The sequence below is a fragment of the Simochromis diagramma genome, unplaced genomic scaffold, assembly GCF_900408965.1.
Source record: "Simochromis diagramma unplaced genomic scaffold, fSimDia1.1 OVJJ01000685.1, whole genome shotgun sequence".
NCBI classification, from domain to species: Eukaryota; Metazoa; Chordata; class Actinopteri; order Cichliformes; family Cichlidae; genus Simochromis; species Simochromis diagramma.
The window spans coordinates 15,094,853-15,118,014 of NW_024387477.1; the positions used below are offsets into that span (position 1 = coordinate 15,094,853).

At 39.8% G+C, this 23,162-nt stretch overlaps 1 protein-coding gene across 8 annotated transcripts in view; it reads left to right on the forward strand.

The window, feature by feature from the left end:
- The first annotated feature begins 9,775 nt into the window (after positions 1–9,775).
- atp11c (ATPase phospholipid transporting 11C) overlaps positions 9,776–23,162 on the forward strand; it is a 41,532-nt gene continuing 28,145 nt past the window's right edge. For 7 of the 8 annotated variants that reach the window (XM_040015132.1, XM_040015129.1, XM_040015130.1 and 4 more), the window contains exon 1: positions 9,776–10,343. In XM_040015132.1, coding sequence (XP_039871066.1) covers positions 10,317–10,343 — 27 coding nt within the window. In that variant the 5' untranslated portion in view covers positions 9,776–10,316. The other variant, XM_040015134.1, reaches the window with a different exon arrangement.

The window sequence follows — 23,162 nt, forward strand, 5'->3', positions numbered from 1 at the left end:
AAGGAAAAGTAAAAAAAAATGTTTTTAACTTTTATATTTTCTATTTTTTAAATTGAATTCTTTATGAAAGTTGTGATTACTACTATTGTGTGATAGTAATAATGTTAGTGGCTGTTATTGTGTTAGCTTGAAACAATTGTAATTACAGTATTATTATTAGTAGTAAACCATTATTTGTGCCGTTAAGACTTTATTTCTATTTTTTCAGTGTTCTCTTATACTTAATGGCATTTGGAGCCAAAGTTACATCAGTTATCCGCTTTCTCGCATTAGCAATTTGACAAATACTCCCTTTATAACAGCCCCATATCATTCTGCTTGACTTTCCCCTGAGTCTGAATTCAGTTATTGATTGCCTGTTCAGTTTCACTTGGAAAAGGTTGATAAAAGGAGGTTTTCACTTTCTCAATTCAATGTGACAGCTCCCTAACAAGAATAATGGAAAGCGCCCATTCACAGGCAAATCGAGCTAATCCAGCGTGCCCCTCCAGTCTCAATGGAGAAGTCACAGTCCTTCCCGGCCCATTCCATCACAAGCCTCTCTCTTCAGAAACCTTCAAAGTTACCCCAACTCCTCCAAAAGACAACATCGCTCTTTGTATACCCCTCTCACTCAACATCAAATGGATAAATCGGTCAATAAATGTATACAAAGTCAGAGGGGAAACAAAACTGAAGCATATAATTTGTTTGTTTTATGTGTAATCTGAATTTACTGAATCCCACTATCCATTTTGGTTTTTCCCATGTGCTGATGGATAGATTTTAAAAGAGCCGTTGGTGTGAAAGCACCCAGGTCCACATTAACAAAACAGATTTTACAGCCAAATGATGAATAAGGTATTAGTGATATTTGTATCCCTAATATTGAGCTACTGTAGCACAACAACACTTAAAGGTACTATGGTGTGGTTACAGCGGTATGCATCTGGTATGTTCCTCTTTGCTCTCCTGCACTCTAGGACGCTAGAGTTAGATATGAGCTACCAAGCAAAGGCTTGCACGTCTGAGTGAGTCATAAAGATTGAGTAAATATCTACACATAAGTGTACATAACGTGTCTTACTATTTATCCACATGCATACATTTATGGTAGTGTCTCTGTTGCAACGGGTGCGTTCGTGTCATCCACGGCTTTAGTTTTATTGATAACAAGCAACACATTTAGGAACAAAGTCAGTGTAAATATTGTGGTGTGCTTATTTACACTTTTAAAGAATGTTTCTGTTTTGGGTCAAGCGATTACAGATGTCTGATTCGCATTTGACTGAAGAATGACTTTGTAAGACTTTAGTTAGACCATTAAAGTGCCACAGGTTCACTGCCATTCTGCTTTTAGATGAGAGAAAAGGGAGATTAACATGATTTTGCTTTATCCACCGCATGCAAGCCTCAAAACCATAAAACACAACCCAAAGGCATTCCCGTCTTGCGGTGAATGTGCACTTGTTACTGCTCTCAATTCGGCTTTCAGCCCCTCTAAAGAGACAAGGCCCAATCACAATATTGTCAAGGCTCTGTTGGTTTTCTGGTTCAAATCCTTGTTCACGCTGTTTGCTGAGTACTCATCTGCTGTGACAGCCTTCAGACAAACAGTGAGTCCTGAAAGAGGTCTCCCACAACCAGATCTTTCCTGCTGGGCAGCGGCTGAAACGCTCCTTTCTCTCTCCATCAAGTGGAACCCAGGCTATTGAGTTGGCCCCTGGGATCCCTCCATTGAGGTGGGCTATGGGCCAGTGCTTCGCCCCTCCTCGCCCCGGGCCACCCTCATTCTCCCAGGACACCTGTACCCCTAAACCCCATCGTGGGAACCTTCTCGCTGCCTCTGCCACCTGAGCTGCTTACTGTGCCAGCTGGGCACATCTGACAACACCATTGGGAGCAAAAGCATACAGAGACCAAAGAGAGTCACAGCGTGCCAACTTGATTGAGCTCTTAGAACTTTTTACTGGCAAACTGTTGTTCTCATTGAAGGCAGAACGACTAAGGAATCTCCACAGAAGTTATGAATCAAACTTGTGACAGTTTGTGATCTATTGCGACCATTTAAGATTTGCATATCTGAAAAATACACTCACAAAAACACATTTCCAGCCTCAGATCGCAGCCCTCCCGGCTTACACACAACCTCCCTCATGCACCCTACCCTCTAAATCTCCATGGCACACTGCAAAAAATGGCATCAATTAATCAACATTCATGAACCGTTTACTTGAGCTCTCCTTTGTGTGCTGCAGGGCCTAATCCAGACAGAGACCAGGCTGTTCTGCAGCAGTGCAGAATGCGTCACTCCACCCTTTGTGGGAGAAACCCATCAACTGGTGTTTCAGGGAAATGTCTCCCCCCACTGCGAGCCTAACCTTCCCCCTCTCTCCCCCTTTTCCTCTTGTGCCCCCTCAGTACTCAGGGCAGGAAGCTCTATCTCTTAGACGAGGCCATCCATCTATCCTGCCTCTTCCAATCCAATTCACAGCCGCTCGACATGTATGAAGACATCTGTCCATATTTGATCAGATATTCCATTTTCCTGCAAATGATCTCACCCTCCATCCCCACCCATGAAGGAGGCAGCTATTTAGATCTGCTGATACTTTCCTGCATAATAACCTGCCAATTCTTTGCCTTGCAGAAGAAGCAAGTTTAATTGGGCCGTGCATTTAGAGCTCTTCTACAATTACACAATTACAGCGGAGATGCATTTCTGCACGTTGTGATGTTTGCCCCAATTTACTGCACTTTTCATACAGTTTAACTCTGGTTCTCTTTTCAGAGGATGCAAATTTGGCTCATTTGGCTTCAAATGAAGCATAATTGCTCATATTGAAATCCACACCTTTCTACAAGAGGTTCCTGCCAGTTAGTTCTCATTAAACCTAAGGAGAACAAAAATTCCGCACACATTCAGCACACGTGCCATCTGTATCATCTTGTGTTAAAAGCAAGGAAATTGGAGACAAAATGGATGCTGAGTGCATGGATGAAAAACTTAAAAATCAGTTTGTTCAAGTTAGTCAGTGCAGAATAACCCCTTCCCCCCGGCGTGATGCCTGTTTTCTAAATTTCTCACAAGGAGTGTGAATTAGAAATTTAACAGGGATGTTTCAGTGGGGAAAAGGGAAAAAAAAAACCCAAGGGACATGGCTGATTGAAATTAAAGCTATTTTCATTGTTTTCAAATACAGAATGTGTTTACTGCATGCAAGTTGAAAAAGCATTCAATTAAGTGCAGTCTAATTAGGTTGAATGGCATGTACGACTGGCCTCTCTACATTCAAAAAAACAGAATGGTGTGTCAACCCCGACATGTGATCACCATCAAACTGTTTTCCGCTCCTTCCCCTTCCTTTTATATAACTGTCTTAAAAGTTATAGAGAAAAAAAAAACACCTCTTTTTGTCTGAAAGGCCCTCTGATTCTGAAGAGGTGGCCTGAGCCCACTCCAAACAATGCCTTACTAGATACTGTTTAAATTCATATCCGCTCGTCCTTTCTTGCGGGGGGACAACACAACAAACCGCTGACCCAGTGATACACAATTAGAAGTGATGCGGCAGTTAAGGCTACAAGCAACTTTGTTTAACAGTCTGTCTTTGACCCTCCACCACTGAATAAATATAATGCTCCCAATGAGAGTAAGACACTGAGATAGAGTGAAAAGGGAGCTGGGGAAGATTTTAAGCCACAGATAAGTAGTTAAAGACCTTTATAGAGTATAACGCCATTATCCCTGCTGAATAAAAATAGGATTTAGTGTTTTTTCCACTTAATTTAAATCAAAAGAGTCCCCACCTTACATATTGCACTGGTAATGTAATGGAGAGAGACCCACAAAAAAGGCTTTGTGGCTCTGACACCTCCTATAGTGGGACTGTGTTGTCCTGTGAGCAAAAGGGAGAGAAAGGTTTTTCTTCCCTGCATTGCTATCTCCTAACACATTCTAATTGATGCTACTGCATTCCTCCACTGGATGCATTCAGTGAATAACGAGCCTTGGACTGAATACCCATGAATTGGTCCCCACCAAGCAAAGCAGTAAAGCCTTTGGCCCCCCATCTCTTAGCCTCCCCACACCGCCACCATCGCAACCACTACCAAGCACCACCTCCCCTCGAAACCTTCCCCAAAGCTCTACTCTAGCTTTGCCGACCATTAAAGCCCGACCATTGTGCAGAGATGCAATCCACAAAAGCTGTCAATCTCTCTGGGTCCTCCAAAGCTTGGACTCACACAGACTAGAGTGACAGACCTCCCCCTTCACCCCAACCCACCCCTGTTCCCCCTAAAATCCTCTCCCTGAAAACTTCTCAGCTAACTACCCCCCCATACCCACCCTCACTCTCTCTCTCTCTTGCGCTCTCTCACTCTCTCCAGCCTCAGTGCACAAAGCATCAATCTGTCTTCAGCCCCAGCACCCTTGGCCCTTTGTCCCATCTGCAGGTGCCTCTGAAAGCACCCACGGTCGCCCCAGCCTCTGCGCACGCCACGCCTAGTCCAGGGACAGGAACTGCTGACAAAGACCCAGTGTGGGAATGAGGGATGTGTGGAGGGAGGGAAGGGGGGCTGCTCTAAGACAGATGGCTAGGGAAGTCTCCCGACTCCTCTACAGGGGCTGTCAGTTTAAATTCAGAGCTACGAATGAGACACACAGGGGCAGAACCACTACAGGAATGCCCACTTTATTCAGCAGGTACTGTACACTTCATGCAGGACCAGAATGCAGTAGGCGCAGCACACTCTGGATGACAAATAAAACTGCATTATATAATTAGTAATTTAACAAAGTTTTTACCTTGATATGTTCACAAATATTTTAAATGATGTGAAAATAAATAAAAATAGAAGCTACGTGTGGAACGCTGCAATAAGTCATGAAATAGACCAAAAGAACCTACTGCAAAAAAATCATGGATTTTTCTTGTTATCCTCTGAACTTTGACTTTGAGATCACATTTTCTTGCAGAAGCAAGAAGGTACAGCTGGTTATACCTCAAATGACTAGTATGTTCTTCATCTTTTTTCTACAATTTAGAAATCAGTGTTTATCCCTTTCTCATTTCAAATTTGAAATACTTACATCTTGTAAACACAACCAATAAAATGTGTTCAGAGATGCTTCAGTATGTAGATGTGCAGCCTCCCTCATCACTTCATATGGAGTGTTAAAAAACGCTAACAGTAATGAAGAGAAAAACATGACTAATTTTTTATAGCAATAAACTTTAAACAACACCAATGATCATTTCCTGGAGCAACAGGTTTGTGACATCCTATTGATGTTACGGCGTTGCCACCATGTGGACATGCATTGAATTACAGCAACAGAAAAAAACGCTCCACTGTTGTGCATGCAAAATCAAAGAGTCGCAAAAGAAAAAGAAAAAAACATCAAATAAGCAAAAACAACAAAAACCATTTTGTCTGTGGATACATTTATAATATGTTCTTTCTTCCATTTTTTCTAATACAGACCTTGAGCATTTCCTTTTATGACCCTGTAGTCACTTGAAGTTTTACATTGTCTTATTTTTAGACTCTGCACGGGAACTTTTCCTGATTCAAATCATAATAATCTTTATTTATCTTGTACTGATCCCTCTAGCTTGGTGTGTAATATTTCTTCAGAGAGCCCTGCATGAAAGACAGACAGACAGAAATAAAAATAGTATGGTCTACAAAAAACATCACAGTATTATTAGAGTTACTACAGTCCCATACTGAAGACCTTAATATGCAGGGTAGTGCAAAATTTTGAGAGCCATGAACAAGTAGATTGAAACTTGAACACAGAATGACACGAAATTTCATGAATTGTGTTAGACATAACCAGTAGACCTGGGTTTGTTTTTTTAAAATGCAAGAAGATTCCTTGAGAAACTGCTGGCTTTTGTTGTTTTTTGTGGGATGTATTGGTTTGGTTTTCCTGTTATGACACAGAGGGCCTGACTGAGGACCTCAGGCTGCATTTTGCCCATGTGTTCTCCCATGTGGCCAACTTTCTTCTGATTACTAGCGCATATGCTGACTTGATTATTTAAAACTTTTGCTGTGTTTACAGTGAACATCCGCCACTGCAACAGTATACATGACATAAAATAAGAACACACAATAGGCCCACTTTTTAAGTTTGACAGATTCACAGGTATGAAACCGGTCCATCTAGTGAAGATAGCATCTTCAGTCCTTGAGACTAAATAATAAGTCGCATACAATTGATTTAGTATTCCAGAAACAAGAAAGACTAACAAAACAAGTGCACATTTTTCTTGATATTCAACATGGAGAAAAAATTAAAGTAAACTGTGATGAGTAATTTGTTACTTTTGCCACGTGGTGGCGATAGAGTCCAACTTACAGCTGTGGAGCTGTTCATTGAGAGACGATTTGTGATAGACACTACCTCTTTATGCAGCTGTTGAACTGCCTTTTATTAACTTTTGGTTGGGCCTAATATGTTTAAATCAGCAAGACAACAGCAACAACAATAAAAACAAAAGAGACAGTTTGGTACATAGAACGATCACGCAGTTTATGAAAAAAGAAGCCCCAAAGAGGAAGAGACTTTAAACAAAAAAGTGACTCACAGAGGGACTTGGGTGAATGGTTGCTTATCTCTCAAAACATGTAATCTCATAAGCTATATGGTAATTCTTACAGGAAACAACTGGTTATACATATTTTAGTAGGTTCTTTAGAAACAATTTAAACTTATTAAAGCACAAAGGTTATTCTGGCACACATGTGGTTATTCTAAAATGGTCTGTTTTTTCTTGTAGCGGTACAGCACATTTAAAACTTTCAGGTTTGAACCAATGGATTGTTTCATGCATTTGAATACAATTGAAAGTGTTAAAGCAATAATACTAGACATTAATACCAAAAAAGTTAAAATGTTAATATTTTTTTCAAACTTATTCTGAAAGTTTTTTCATAAGTTTCATAAGTAAACTTCATAGAGTTGCCCTTTTGTGGTTTCAGACTAAAATAAGCTTATGCACTTCTTTGTCAGAGCTGACACCTAGTTTCCACTGAGTATTGAGCACAAACTGTGTGAATACCTAGTAGCTTGTTTGTTCTTTTGGTTCAGAACACTCTTTCACAACCACACAAATACATGCCTGATTTCTCATGTGAGGGATAACGTGTGAGCATTTTTTTCTAATGAACTTCCTTTGGTTTCACAAAGTGCATGGCTTTTCAGTATGAGCACATTTCATTTAAAGCAGGGCAGTGACCAAAGCAAGAATGCAAATCTGATGCCACATGCAAAAAAAATCTGCTGAGGCCACCACTCATGCTATGACCCACACGAATACAAACAAGAACTTCAGAACTAAAGGGTCACTGTACTGCCCTGTAGCATCTAGCTTGAGCATGCTGAGCGATGGCGTTTAAGGTCAAAGATTCAGATAAAGAACATTTAGTTCTTTCCGTTTCCTTGATTAACATGATTCAAGCGTATTCTGCATTTTGAAGTGTGACACAATGGCATACTTGTCCATTACACAACACATTATACTACACGACACCAGTAGTTAATAATCTAATACAGATCTATTCTATAAAAATAAATAAATTTAAAAAATCTTTAATCATAACTTATTTCGGCTAATATTATTTTTGCTATTTTAGTATAATCATGGGTTGGCATTAAGCTATGGTAGCTCTTATAGACCATTGATTCTAAAAGCAGTTAGAAATTCCTAAGCATATAACTTTTGGCTGGCCGGAAGAGAATTTGATGGGAGATTTGAAGACAGAAATCATGAACTGGATTATGCTCTAGTTAAGATCTGAAATATTTCATTTGCATAGTTTCAAAATACGTTCAGCATTGCTTTTATGATTTACTTTCATGCAGTCAGAGTGCTGGCTTTGTGGATCATTTTTTGTGTCATTTAAAATAGAATTTTCAGAACCCCTCCTTCCAAACTTGAAAGATTGCTCACTTCCTGTAATCATATCAGGAGATGCCTCAAACAGCATGAGGTGTATAAAAATGATTTCAAATGGGATTTTCTTATTTCATAAATACTGACTCTAAGTAATAAAAGATTGCAGATGCCTTTTGTCAAAACAGTTCTGACTTGTTGGGGCATGAGGGACCTCCATGGGACTCCTGTGCTGTCTGGAATTTGGACTTTGGCTATAAATCCTCTGTGGACTCTACAGTCAGGGCTTGTTCTGGCACGTCCCAGAGATGCTCTTGGGTTGGGTACTGGAGACCTAGTATTGTGGGTGAGCGTCCCAGGCTTTTGAGTTTCTTTGAGCTGAACAACTGTAGGTGTTTCAAGACTGCTGCTGTCAGGGACAATATGTCCCACATACTGAGACCATGTCCCACATTCTGAATGAGTCATTCTAAATCAACTTAAGTCACAAAGCCACAGAGATGATTAGCAGACAGAACAGCAACCAGTTTCATAGTTACTAGAACAGAAAGAGAAGAGGTGACTGTAAGAAGACTATAGAATAAAACCATAACGACAGACATCAGCAACTGTTTATACTTTCTGTATTTCACCTACTGAGTGTGAGGAATTACAGTAATGGCAGTTACTGTCTCACCATGATTGAGTTTAAGTGTCCTGAGGGAGTTGGCTGGTTTAGACCTAGTTTTTCTTTTTGTCTACTTTTAGTTGAGTTTTTATTAGTTTCAGTGTTAGTTTCATTATTTGGGGTTGAAACCCAAGGCTTTCCAGAATGGGCAAGTTTTGGGAAAACCAGTATAGATATTACCATAAAAACAGAACTTTTTGAAAGCAGTGACTCACAGCCTTGTAGACATCCAAAGTCTGACGATATAAGTTTTTCAAAGCCTAATCAGGCAAATTTTTAGAAAGTTTTACCACACTAACAAACGCTAGAACTAAGGATATTTTCTCCGTATTTTATTTAAGTTAGTTTTTAAAGTTTACAAAATAGTTTCGGTTATCTTTAATTTTTTTCTATTTTTTTTAAATAATTATTTTATATGAGAACATGTTTTTTTAAATTAACTATAATAACGTTGCATCAAACCACCTTTTGGTATCTGTCACATAATGCACAAACATATTCTTTGCCTCAAATTTAGCTTGTTTCTATGCCTATCTGGTCACTCTGCCTGTCATTGGTGTCAATGTTGGTGTGCTTTCACTAAGCTGATGTTATTGCTTGTATCCCATTGCGCATACCATTTAGGTCAGGGTTGTCAAACAGATGGCATTTGTAACTATATCTTCATAAGTTTTACAGCTTGTCCTATTGATTGCCATTGCCCACACCAAACCAAAGTATTAAGAAATAGATAAACAATTAAATGAAGGAAAAGTTTCTGTTTTTAAACTATGCACTATAGAAATGTCTGCATTTTCTATGAATTAACATAAACTTGTTGTAAATGTTTCTTAAACAGTCTGGACAATGCGCTACCAGTAATTTTATACATTTGTCATATGGAAGAACAGAGTTATTTTTCTTATATTAAGACAAGTCAGGTATGAAATGTTTAGTTAAGCCTTTACAGTGACAGAAAGGAAATGTTCCTGGGTTGTGTGTGGCCCACAAAGTACACTGACTTTAACAGCCTTGATTTAAGTTATTTGGGGGTATAAGATGTTGCCTAATGCAGAAACATACACAAAATAATTCAGCTGAGAAAAATATGTAAAATGAAACTAAAACCTCCAAGTTCTTCCCATCTAGAGACGGGCGTCCATACTCCCTGACCTTTGGTGTCACGCTGGTCCCCCACACGGGAATTTAGACAACATTACCCACAGTGCAGTGCAAGCCGCACCTTCGCCGGGTGGAGCTTGTGAACGTGGGAACGTTGGTGGGCTGCTGCTGTTGCTGCTGGAGCGAAAATTGTTTGACAGGGAGGTGAGGCGACCTGTGTACGGGGGACTCGCAGGAGAAGTTAGTTTTTACCGTGGCGTTAGCGAGCTTTTTGAGTCAGCGGGAAGGCGAGACTCGGGGGCGACAAATGGTTCCTTCGCGTGTAAGCAACAGGGCTCAGAGCGAAATGTCAGGCACTGTTTCAGCCTTGAGCAGCGGGAAGCGCGACTAGTACACCGCAACGCGGAAAATATTCAGAGGGGAGAGAGAATGCGAATGGTGCGAAGATACCGAAATCAAACAAAATGGAAACGATGTAGCGTCGCTGCGGCATTTCATATAGCTAGAACTAACGTTAGAGTAGAGAATAGATAGCCAAGGAGCTAGCACGTTTACTAACATACATGTAAAGTTATTCACCAGAGAAACTGAAGCAGAGCCCGGAGGCGTCTGTTGAATCTGAAGAGTTCATCAGCATTGTGAAATTAAAGGAAGAAAAGATGCTACGGAGAAGACTGAACCGTTGGGTATGTGTGCCTGACACACACACACACACGCATACACACGCGCACACACACACGGTTAGCTTATGACGTCCAGCTGCCACTGCTAGCGTTTAACCGCTGTGGTTTTGCTTCCCCTCCCCAAATAAAAATGAAGTGCTGAGCGTGCCCTTGCGTGATGTATTTCCCCTTTGCTGTCTTCGTTGTAATTGCGATTGAATCCACACACATTGCAACAAACAGTTTTCCTCACACCGCCAGATAACACGAACCAGCTGTTGTCTCACTTCACGGCTCTCGTTAGTCAAGCAGCTGGTTGTTAGGTAAGTTCTTACCAGCCAGGAAGTCACGACAGATGCAAGTTAGCATTAACGGGGAGTCAACTGCACTTTTAGTGCAAGTTTTGCAGTGATAAAGGGAAGTCCTTTATCCTAAGCAACAATATTATTATCGTCATTAACACTTTCAATAATACAGTGATGATAATGAAACCTTTTAAAATGGTTTTCAAGTTCTAAAAAAGCAAAAAAAATGACAGAAATACAAAATGGGGGAAAAAAAGAATAAATAACAATGCACAAGAGCAATAATATCAGTAAACACCTGGAAACTACAGCTCGATTGAGAAGACACCTATGCCCAGGGAAATGTTTCTATTCTCTGAGCTCCAAAAATTTATTCACTTGTAAGTCAAAACATAATCTATCAAACCAGGTGTGCCACCTTGTGTTGTCTTTATGGTCCATATCTGTTGACTCAGTATTGATTAGTGAAAACAACTATTTCATCCATTCAGTTAATATAAATGCTATGAATGTCACTTGATGCAGGTTCTTAAATTTTGAACATAGAAAATTGGTTATATATATTGTACATACAGTGGGTAATTTATACTGTTAGTCTTAGTGTAAGTGAAACGACACATCTGTTAGTTGAAATCAATTTAACCAGATAATGAATGCATATTTGTCCTCAGGAAGCATAATCGCACAGTCCCTGCTATGTGCTTGGCCATAAACATTTTTTTCAGTGGTGGAAGGTGGTGTTTTGCCAACATTAATCGCTTAGGCATGATATTTCATAACTGGTGAAATAAATGCTTGCCTCTTTAAAGTTCATCCACTGGTTTCATTGCCCTTCTCATCGGTTAATCATGAGTGGGCTAGTTGAAAGTGGAGTATCTGCGTTTATAAATGCTACACCGCCTTTACTGCCTCTTTATCCACTTCTTATGCACCAGTAACCTGTTGTCACCACTGAGCTGAATCCCTCACACGCTGTGTGAGCAGTATAGACACTGAGAGTGAATAGGGAGAAGCAATATAATAATTATAGTTCCTGACCCTCCTCCTGGCCTCTCTCTAAGTGTTGCCAGGTCAGCTGGTTTTCCTGCTTGAGGAGAGGATTGCTGCTGTAATTTCTCTTCAGCGTGAGCTGTAAATAATATTTTGTGCAGGGCAGCCAGCCACACTATCATTGATGCATGCAGTGCTGGTATCTGAGGCTCTGGCTCTCTGCCTCCTGATTTTTCTCTGCCACCCTCCCCTTGCCCACGGGAGGTACACGTGCATCATGAAGAGGGAGAAAGATGGAGAGGAGGGAGAGTGACCAAAAAGGCACAGTGGAAGCCTCGTGTGTTTACTTGACTCTCACACTATGATGTGCCGTGCCACTAAACCCGGAGTGTTTAGAAAATCATTAAAGATGGCTGTGGGAACGAGGGGGCTTTTCATGAGTAGGGAAGCTCCAGAGGTTGTAATGCTCTTGACAGGAATGCAAAATCACACAGTTGCCTTTGATGTTCATTCAAGCCCTTGAAGGCAGCAGTGTGATCTGTGCGAGGTGGAGCCTGGCAAAAATGTGATAGTATTATTGTGGAAGCCCTGCCTTGTGTTCAAGAAGAACAGTGCAAGCAAATAAAAACAACATCGCCCATGCAGCACCTCAGTTTCCTTTCCTTTTGCACCATGGTAACTACTAGATCTCCTCCTACTCAGTAGCTCGGTTAAAAACCCCGCACGTGAAGTTTCAGTCTTTTATTTGGATTATGTTACAGTGCTGTAGAAAATATTTCTTCTGCTCAGTGGTGAAGTACACCGAGGCCTCATGTGATGCAGTCACCAGTTAAGAGAATGGAAGCTTTGGTATGCACAAAAGCAGGAAGTAACCATATAGACATAAACAAGGCTAACTCGTTTTTGGATTCCACGATCAAAAAATGTGTGCTAAAAATAGGTTTCCATTTAATTAAAAAATAAGTCAGCTGTTTAAATCCTTCTTTGGGAAAATTCCAAAAATTCTCCAGTGCCAGATTGCTGCTTTTTGTCTTTGGACTTCACTTGTATATGCAAATTGACAAGGAACTAACCTAACTGACAGATTAGTTCATAATAAAATTCCCATCTGATTCTGAGAGGTAGGTTTTCATTAAAACTGGTAGTTTCTCTTTACTAGCATAAAAAGAATTTGTTTGACAGCACTCACTGGACTGACCAATGATCAGAACAATGGGAAAGTCCAAGGATCTCAGTGATGATCTAAAAAAAGAACTGTAGATTTATAAGTTTTCTTTTGTAGCCGTTTCTAAACAAATGCAGAATCTAAGATCATCAGTTAAAAAAAGTACAAGTTATTCTGATATGTCACCACCGTGCCAACGTCTGGAAGAAGACCCAAACTGTCACCAAAATGTCAGATGAGGGGAAACTGGTAAGGGATCATCAAGGCTCTTGCCATGAACTGGAAACTTACATAATACAAATATCACTGTCTACAGTGATGCAAGTTTTACACCCCCTTGGACTTAGTGGGTGCTGACCAAGGAAGAAGCCCCTGTTTCAGAATTGACACCTTAAAGCTTGAATGAAATTTGCAGCTGCCCACAGAAATGCCTTTAGGAAAAAGATTTTATGGAAAGACAAGACATTGATTAAATAAGTAAACTTGACCTTGATTGAGCTATTTGGCTACAATGACAAGTAGTGTGTTTGGAGGATTAAAGGTGAGGCTTTCAAACCAAACAACATTGCACCAGCTGTGAAGCATGGTGGTGTGGCATCATGTTCCAGGCCTGTTGTTCTGCCAGTGGTACTTCTACATTGCACAGTGTGGATAGAATAATGTAGCAGGACCACCTTCAAATTCTTCAGCTTCACCAGCTTCGTTTACAAGCTTCAGTTGCCTACCTCAACAGATAGACAATTGAAGCTTAGACACAATTAGATTTTCTAGGTAGGAAAATGATACTAAATTGGTTTTGGAATGGATAAAGCGGAATCCTGGAATTTCATTCCGAAAAATATGCGAAAAGTTATGGAGTAAGTTGAAAAGCTGTGTCCATGCCCCAGTAAACCAACCAATTTAAACTGATTCAAGTATCTTGACAAAGTTATGATAGAAGGTTGTAAATAACTGCCAAAAGCATCTTGCTAGTTAAGGTGCAACTTGCTAAGTTACCTTTTAATCAAATATTAGTGGCAGTGTATGTATTTGAGATTTGTTAAAGATTTATGCTGTACAATCATTTCACCCTGGCAACAGAACAGTTCAAATAAATCACTGAAAGCCTTAAATTACAATTAGCATATGTAAAGTTCTTCCTGCTGTAAAATATAGAAGTCTAAAACCACCTCTCCATCTCTCATCAATCTTTCCATGATGATCTGAGGCCTGCCTCAACTCTGAGACTACATGACATTACCAAAGAACTAGAAAGCAAGTCTTTTCCTGAGAGAAAATGTTATTATATGTCAGGGGTTTCGAGGTTTGCATGTCAAATGCTTTGGAAATTCCCAGAGGTTTGCAAACCTGTTTGGCAAGTCGGTCAGCAGCACTCGCAGTTTTGAAATGTACACATCTTTCACAAACCTATGTAGCAATTAATGTTGCTCACACTCAAGTGTAGGGCTATAACAACATTAGAATTTCAAACTCAGTACTACTATTAAAAATTAAGAGTCCATTGTCTTTTAAATAAATATTAGAATAACACTTGTCTGTATATTTAGCTACAGTCCTGTTTATTTTTGGCTCAGCGACACTGTTGAGACCCGCGGCCACGGTTTCTGTCTAGTTGCTGATGACCTTTTCTCCACCTCAATCTGTGACTTTTAAGAGAAACATAACACTTTCTAGACACAAATAATTGTGTTAAATTAATTTTTTTAACACAAGTTGTGTGCTAATTTTTTTTTAATCTCGTTAAATTAACATTGTCTCTTTACATTACAGAATGTAGGACTGATAATGTTTGGTGCTTAGCTCCATCATTGTTGTCGTTTCATTTCCTTAATACTCACTATTAGATTTTCTCCAGTTTTTTCCCTCTTTTCTTTTTTGTTTTCCTGCCTGTCAGCTTGGACATCGTCATACTACGCATATACTGTAATAACTGAAATGACACTAATGAAAAAGTAAACCAGTAAAAGAAACATGAGAAACACAACAAGAGGAGCCTATAGAGAATTTATTGAGCTCATCTTGGAAAAACAAAATGTGTTTGATCATAATTCTGATTGCAAAAGCTGCCAGACAAGATGGGTTTGAAATAATGGTAAGTCAACAGACAGCTAAGGTAGCAGTTGGGTATTTGCTAATAGTTACATGTATAACATTAACATGTGTGCTGGACAGGTTAATGTTTCCAATAACTGGTTACTATTTATATGTTGTTGAGATGGAAGCTTTACTGACTCCACAAAATACCCCATAAAGACCAGGGTGTTACTCTTTAAGGTGCTTTTCTGTTTGCCATGCTTCTGTTTGAGTGCTCAACTGGGCTGTATGTCAGCTAGAGAACATGAAGGCAGTACTGTTTGTATTAAGTAATAGTAGTATCTCATTATAGGTGGGATTTTTTATTTTTTATTTTGGACAACCCATACATACATAAGCTGCCTTTGTTATAAAGGACACTAAAAAAAAGCAAGTATTGAGGTGTTTTTAGAATTTTGATATAGGTGCTTTAGGTCTCCATTCTGGTCAAACCGCTACTTGAGTGAACTATATTTTAAACTTCCAGATTTTATCACATGTCCGCTTTTCTCAATAAAAGCTGACTTCTCATTCAGCAATAAAAGGAAATGTTTTTATCTGCTGCTGTACAATAAGAAAAAACAGTATCTGCTTATGGCCTGCAAGTACTGGGGCAACTACTGCAGCATTACAAGCATTCAGTTATTGCAGCATTATCTGTCCTTCAGAATGCTTCAGATGTGTTTTTCCATGCTGGTCTGGCTTTTGACATGCTGACTACTGTTAACAACTAGTAGCACCTGTTGGAAACGTGCTAGGGGCTTTCAGTAACTGATGAGAATCAAGAATTCCCGAACAGAGCTGTTCCTCTTTGGTTAGCAGTAAGGGTAACAGTGCATCTAAGTGCCACAGCCCATAGAAGGCATGTAAAGTCATCTGATTTATCAGGCCTGTTTGATTAGGGGAGATGCATATTGATTATGTGTGCTCAGTTTTGCCGCCATTAGTCTTGCAACCGTGAACTGGCTGGTGAAGAGAATTGCTTACTCTGTTTTCTCTCATCCTTCCCGTCTCCGTCTGATCTCTTGCACTCTGCCCAGTAATAGAAACACAGCCAAAGAAGCTCATCTGCAACACACAGCGGGATAATAAATATATTTAGCGTGGGGAGAGAGGTACCATGAAAGAATAAACGGCCTGCTGTGAGATAGTGGGCTGATGAAATATAGTGGGGGAGACCGGAAAGACCTGCGTGACTCAAGCCTGAAAAACTGTAGTGAATCTGGGGGTTAGATATGTTGCCTCTTTGCGCCTCGCAGTTTCCTTTCGAATGGACGGACATTTTCAGCCTTCCTATAGTGGAGGGGGCAGTTCAGGCTCAATACAAAGGGACCATGGATGGCTTTTTCTGGCAATTTTTCCACTTCCTTTTAAAACCTGGATTGAATTCTCAGTTTGTACCTCTAAATAATTCAGGTTGCTTCATTTATTTTGAATTCTCCTTACACTCCTCCTGCCGTTCCTGACCCCCACCTATCCTCACCAGGCTAGTGGCACTCAAAATGCATCCTCATCATCCATATATGTATAAAGGCTCATCCAGAGATTTTCTGTGCTATGGCTCAGCTCTAGCGTTACTCAGAGTGTTTGCAGTGAGATGCGAAGAGAATACTGAGACGTGTGTATTCTGGGTGTTTGTGTTTTTTGCTTCGTGTCTATGTCTCCATCCGTGTGTCTGCGCATGGAGGAAGTCGGGTGGGGACGTCAGCATCTGTGCTGTTTCATCATCCCAGTTTTTCATCGTCACCCAAAATGATAGGGTACTCGCTGACACACAGAGAGAGAGGAACAGCATGTTAGGATTTAACAAATGCTGGAAGAAAGACGAACGTGTCCCCTCCTACACGTTCATCACTTAGGTAAAGCAACAGCCTCCAGTGATTATCTTCATGGCAAACTCCTGGCTAGGAAGGAAGTGTTGTTTAGTCAAAGGGTGAAAGATTTGTCTTTTTAATGTGGCTACAGTTCACTGAGAAGAAATGCTTTGTAGGAATACCACAGTCAACCATGCCTTCTAAGCAGTGGAAGCAGGGGAAGGAAAGAGCCACCATTGATTTTTGTCATTAGTCTTGTTGCTCTCCTATGCAGCGTCTTAGGATAATTAATTGAGTAGTAATTACAGTCAGTGTAGCTTGGTACATTATTAAAGATAATGTCATCAGAGGGGCTGTAGCTGAGATGGAGTCTTTTTAAAGCTCGTCAGCATTAGGACATACTGTAAATGCTGTTTTGTTTTTTTTTGTTGGGGTTGCATGGCTCTCTGCCAGTGTGGTGTGGGGGAGCAACCATTGTAGTGTACTGCAGTTTAGAAACCCATGCTCTACATGGGGAAAAAAGCAGCCGCATCAAGAACTTATGTCTAAGTAGCTAAATCTAGTGATTTGTCTCTCACACACACACACACACACACACACACACACACACACACACACACACACACACACACACACACACACACACACGCAAACAGAGTACAGAGAGTGTGCACTTAGCTGGAAAAACCATACCCCATCTAAGGCTAAACTACTTTGATATATAATTAAAGAGAAATTTAAGTGTGACTAGGCTGTAGTTTAAAATGTGCTTGCTTTTCCAGGCCTTAAAATGTGAAGTCTGGAGGTTTTCTCCGTGAAATCCCTGGAAAATAATGTGCTTTTCTCATTCTCCGCAGGACTTTAATTTAACTGGTTGAGAACAAAGTGAATAGGTGAACAAAGTTCACACTCCTGAAGGCGGATTAAGTTATGTGTTAGTAAATGAATGTTTCAAGACTAAACCGGTTAAAAACATCCATGTCTATATTGTCTGACCACAGTCGTCTGTCAGCAGTTTGTGACTTCACATGCATTTCCTGTTTTTAATATTAATGGGCTTTTATTGTGTTTCTTTAAATTTCAAAAGTCATCTTTTTTGATGTTACTCACAGAAAATTCTTCAGCTTGGGGATGACCTTTAAAAAGCCTCTCATGAAACCTGTTACTCACAAAACAACTATGGCTTTTAGACATTTTATAAGTTGTCACTATACCAAAAGTGTCGCTATATGTGTCTGTGACCAAAATGTTTGAGGAAGTTGTTCCCAGTGCAAGGTCATGATGAGTTTCCCTCCTCCCTGTTGTCGAGAGATGCAGTCTAATATAGGTCAGTACCAGCCAATGGTACACTACACTCTGTGTCTAGTACAGCTGCAGGCATGCTAGTGGAACAATGAGCCTTTGCCTATCCACAACAGCTCCTTAGGATCAGCGCGCAGTTCAAGTTGGACTGTTATTACTCTGAAGGCTATTCATCACAATGTGCAAACAGCGGACAGAGGAAGAGAGTAGCCTTTAATATGGGGCCTTAATTCAATGCCATAGGCCAAGTGTTGCTGAATCCATAATGGAGGTAACTCCTATTATAGTATCATTATGGATTAATGTATCTACCTTTTATTGATTTGGTAACCTTTTGTCTGAAACTGTCATTTGCTGCTATTAATGTTTTATTTATTAATTTTTGGAGAGGGAAACTTTATTAACTTAATTGCAAAATTCAGGTGTGTTGCATTGTGTCCAAGTGTGCTGCTTAAGAGACAAATGCTGTTTAAAGCTTTTTGTGTGATTGCTTTATTATGTGCTGAACCACCCAAAACCACTTTTGCATGAAATTAATGGTGCTGTACAAAGACAAGTCGATTTGATGTAACACTGTATGGGAATGAAGCAATAGTCCTTCTGCTTTGTTAGGAGAGTAAATATCCTTTTTTAAAAACTTTTTAAGTGAACTTTGTCTGAACTTGTAGTCTCTTCAGTAAAGCTGTTTTTATTCTAGGTGTTCCACTCATAATGAAGGGAAAGAAGCTGACTTTGAATTCTAAAGTAATATAAGCGCAGTAGAGTTTTTGTAGTGTGTTCAGATTTTGCAGGCATCATCAGCCACGTAACCAGTGGTTGGTGATATATTTGTGGACTATTTATTGAATCATCTTTCTTTTAAACTGGACAAAACTGAGCAGCCAAGGGGCCTAAATGAGGATGAAGAGCACCTTTGAATGATCAAACAGGTGACAAACACATACGATATTAAATAATCTGGATGCACATCCTGTAATCTGTGGCGCTAACTGTGTAAAACTACCAATATGTGACTAGCTTACATAGCATAGACTCCGGGATAGCTCAAAATGTCTTTGGATGAAGGAATGGGGATTTCAATTCTGGAAATCTTTTTGTATTTTGAATCTCAGTTAGGTTTAAAAACAGCTAAAGGACTTTGTGCTGAAATTAGACAAAATAGCCCACGTAAGATTGCTTGATTTAGAAATTGTTTTCCCACACAAGAAATACAACAAAGAGGTGAGTACTCCTCAAATTCCTTGTAGTAACAAAGCTTTAATTTTGTGCCTTTGTGCTATATTTTCCTCAAAGGAAAACGTAGCCACTCTAAATTCTTCTGGTATGGGCAGTGAGCACTTTGATGTGTAATCAAAATTGAGAGAGTTACAATTAGTGAGACCGAGTGAGCATGCTGGAATAGGACAGGCAAGTGGGCTGACAAGAAAAACAGAGAATGTAACGGAGCAATGTGCCAGAGAGCTGCAAGGGTAAACAGCACTAACTCAGCCCATGTATCTTTCCCCTTTTATTCAAACAGTCATTACTCAGCTTTTTTTTTTTTTTTTTTTTTTTTTTTTTTGCTTGTCATAATCACAGTTTTAAGTTTCTGTTAGAATGTTTTTCCTGTCGTCATTAACGGTTTTTAAAACAGTTTGCTAGAGACGAAGCATTTGTTCTGGAAAGCCTTCCAATACTGTCAGAATCCTTTCGGGTGTTTAGGCATATATTTTATGTCTCGCTCACACTTTCTCCTCAATGTGGGGAAAAATAGAAAACAAAGATCCAGTTCAGTGACATTCTCAGTGTAGTGCAGGTTGTACACATGCAGCATGAACAAGAACAAACATTCGTCCCTAGTGCTCTCTCTTCTTTGCAAAGCTCCCTCACACCTCATTAAATATATTTAAGTAGCTTTTCTGAGTGCATTTTTTGAAGCTTAATGACACAGCTCTTGCATTATGTACTGGAAGAGCTTAGTGTTTTATAACCCTGCTGCACAAGGTTATAAAACCACCAATGGAGACTGATCAGAACAAAGCTGAGCATACTGTATTCTTTTGGGTTTACATTTTCAAATTGCTTCAACAGTTTAGTAAGAAAAAGCTACAGCATCGATTTAGTTTGACCACAAAATCTATTTGTGTCCAGAAAAACAGCACTTGCTGAACCATTGTCACACTTTGTCAGTAGATTTTTTTTTTTCTTCTGCACACCACAGTGTCGTCTTTACTTCTTGCAAGACATGCACTTATAAGCTGTTGGAGACACAATTCAGTTAAACCTTGACAGAAGGCTTAACAGCAAAAGATCAGAAAACACTTTCTTGTGCAGAGAGAGAAATTGTGCGACCCAAAACCACTTCTGGCGGTCTCTGTAACAGACTTGCTTGCCATAAATGGTAACATGTTTGTGTCAATGAAGCAGCGTGACAAAGAACTGGATTTCTTCTAACATTCCCGTGTCATTTACACCTCAGGATCATCTGAGGGTTTTGCATTTCTGCTCTGGAAGACAAAGAAAAAAACATCAGTATTGAATCTATTTTCTCTAAATGAAGTGTACGAGCATATGCTGTTATGTAAAGACAGCGATCACGTGCAGAAAGAATGTATAACAGCACAGCCACAAAGTACTCAGTTTATCTTGATTGTGTGGTTTTTATTGTAGATTGTTTGATGTACAGTTGTGGCCAGGAGTTTACATACACCCATGGGCATGAACATCATGGGAGTTTTGGGCTTTTGATGATTTCTTGAAACTGTTTCTCTTTCTCTATTCCACATAGAGTTAAACTTATTGAAACAGGCTCAAATCACTCAATCACTTAAATCTTTTAATAAGTGTTGCCGAAGGTTCTACAATGCCCTTTAACTTTAACTAAGTGCTAGTCCATTGCTAGTGTGAATGTGAACGGTTGTCTATTGTGGTACAATGTGGTGAAATGGTCTGCCCGGTCTTTTGCAGTTTGTTGGTTGGTTTATGGAGTGTTTTGTGTCTTATGGTATGAATTATGCAAGTATTGCTCACAGGAACGGCACAACATCATGTTCTCGTACACAGCCACGTCTGACCTACTTCTGGCTTGGTTGTATCATTTTTAGAGCAGAAATAATTATTAGGTACACCATAGTAGCTGTTCAGTCAGTCTATCACTATTATAATATAATATAATATAATATATAATATAATATAGGAGTGCGTGTCTGTATGTGTGAGGAAGAAATATAATGCAGTCAAATACAATACTTCAGACTGCTACACAAGAAAAATGACCACAGTGGTATCAGCATCTCAATGATACAGTGCCAAAGGCATTAAAAATTACATGAAATAATCATTTAAAAATCTGCGCTGTCAGAGAGTTGTGGTCTTGATGGATTGTGATACAATGAATAGGCCTTGTAATTTTCTGGTTACTCAGTTAGTTCTGCATACAACATGCAGATTGACAAAACAGGATAGTCACTGAATAGTGAGATGGTGTGACAGCGCACAGTGTCATCAGACCAGAGTCATCATTGGGTGTTTGGCACCAGCTGAATGCAGTCTTACATTCCCCTCGCTCTCAGCGGAGCACCTTTCCCCCTCCGTCCAAGCCTGTGCTTATTTCACAATGTATGCATAATTAAATTTAGGGCATATTTTAATATAAAGTTTTAAGCCCCGCTCAATTTTCTAATGCACCATTTATTTTTGACCGAGCAATTACATCTCAGCTCGATTGACCATTGGCTATTTGCTTTATTGATCTCCATTCACTTTTGGTAGCTGGTGCTTTATCATCAAGGGTGAATACAGTTTGATATTGACATACTGGCACTTGACTCTGCTTTACTTACTAACATCACTGCCATTGAATAGATTTGTTTGACCTTTGACAGTGAAGCAGAGATAATGCAATAAGTTCTGTTTTTCCTTACATTAGCATTTCTTCTACGGGCTTTAGCTCACTTTTTTGGAGATGAGCATTGCAATCACGTAACTGCTCAAAAATGAAGTGGCCCCCACCATCTGACCCTCATTATATTTTACAGTGACTCCACCACTAAATCAATGGCCGTTCAATAGTTCTATTCTTATCTTTAGTGCCGTAGGGCATAGACTATTTCCTCATTTAATACAGAATACTTTTTCCAGTTTTCACCATGAGTTATGTTTGTGTAGGTGCTGCTAATTTTTGAGAACCCTCTCTGGGGTGACGGGGTTTGCTTATGTGTGCTCTTTCACAGCTTTTAAGCACCATTGTTGGCTTAGTCTGCATTACAAGTAGCATTTTTTCCTGACTGATCCGTGACCTTAAAACTATGGACAGAAGCCAGTAACCTAGTATTGCTAGCTGTCTGGTCTATGAACCCGTAAAGTAAAATCCAGAGCCCTCGAATACTTTGATTCAATGATATTCTGATTGTAGAAGGTGTGTTTACTTGCATTTTATGCTGTGATAGAGAAGCCCTTTGTAAAAGTGTTATATTGTTTACTACTAGTTAAAAATTTGCTTTTACAGTTCTTTCAGAGTCCATAGGACAACTTTCACAGTTACTTCTTCTACACAGAGTCAGTATAGAGATCCTTGGCTTATTGCTCCTGGGGGCAGATTATTGCTATTTGATATGGGGAGGGAGGGATATGGATATGCATCAAATCTTGGATCCTGTTGTACTTCTTTCCTCTCAAACTCCTCTTCCCACTCACACTCTGTTTGCATCCGGTCCTGATGGAGTGTAACTGTGTGCTGGTCGGGTGGGGGATGCTAAAGTTGACATCCATACTGAGGTGTGAATGTGGCTGTTCATGCATAAGGGAACATTATGTAAACCTATTGGCTCCCTTTTCTAGTCTGGACTATAGGAAAGATGGGATGTTTTTTTTTTTACAGAATTAACACTAAGAATTTGTTCTTATTTAGCCCCCCCCCCCCCCCCCCAACTATTAATGAGAAGCAAATGGCTGCATAAATTCATTATGAATGCTGCGATTTTTATTTATTTATTTTGGTCCCTACTTGCATAAATTAGACTTCAAGTGTTTGAGGCCATTCTTTGATCTAACCCCTTGTCTGAAACAGACTTTGGGAAGTTTGCTGTCCAGGTGGCCGCAATTCACATGTTCCCTGGCACTTGTCCAGGATCAGATGTTCATGATAATTTGTCTCCTCAGCCCACATGCTACTGGCCTTTTATATTAGATAAAGCAGATCCCCTGCCAGCACAAC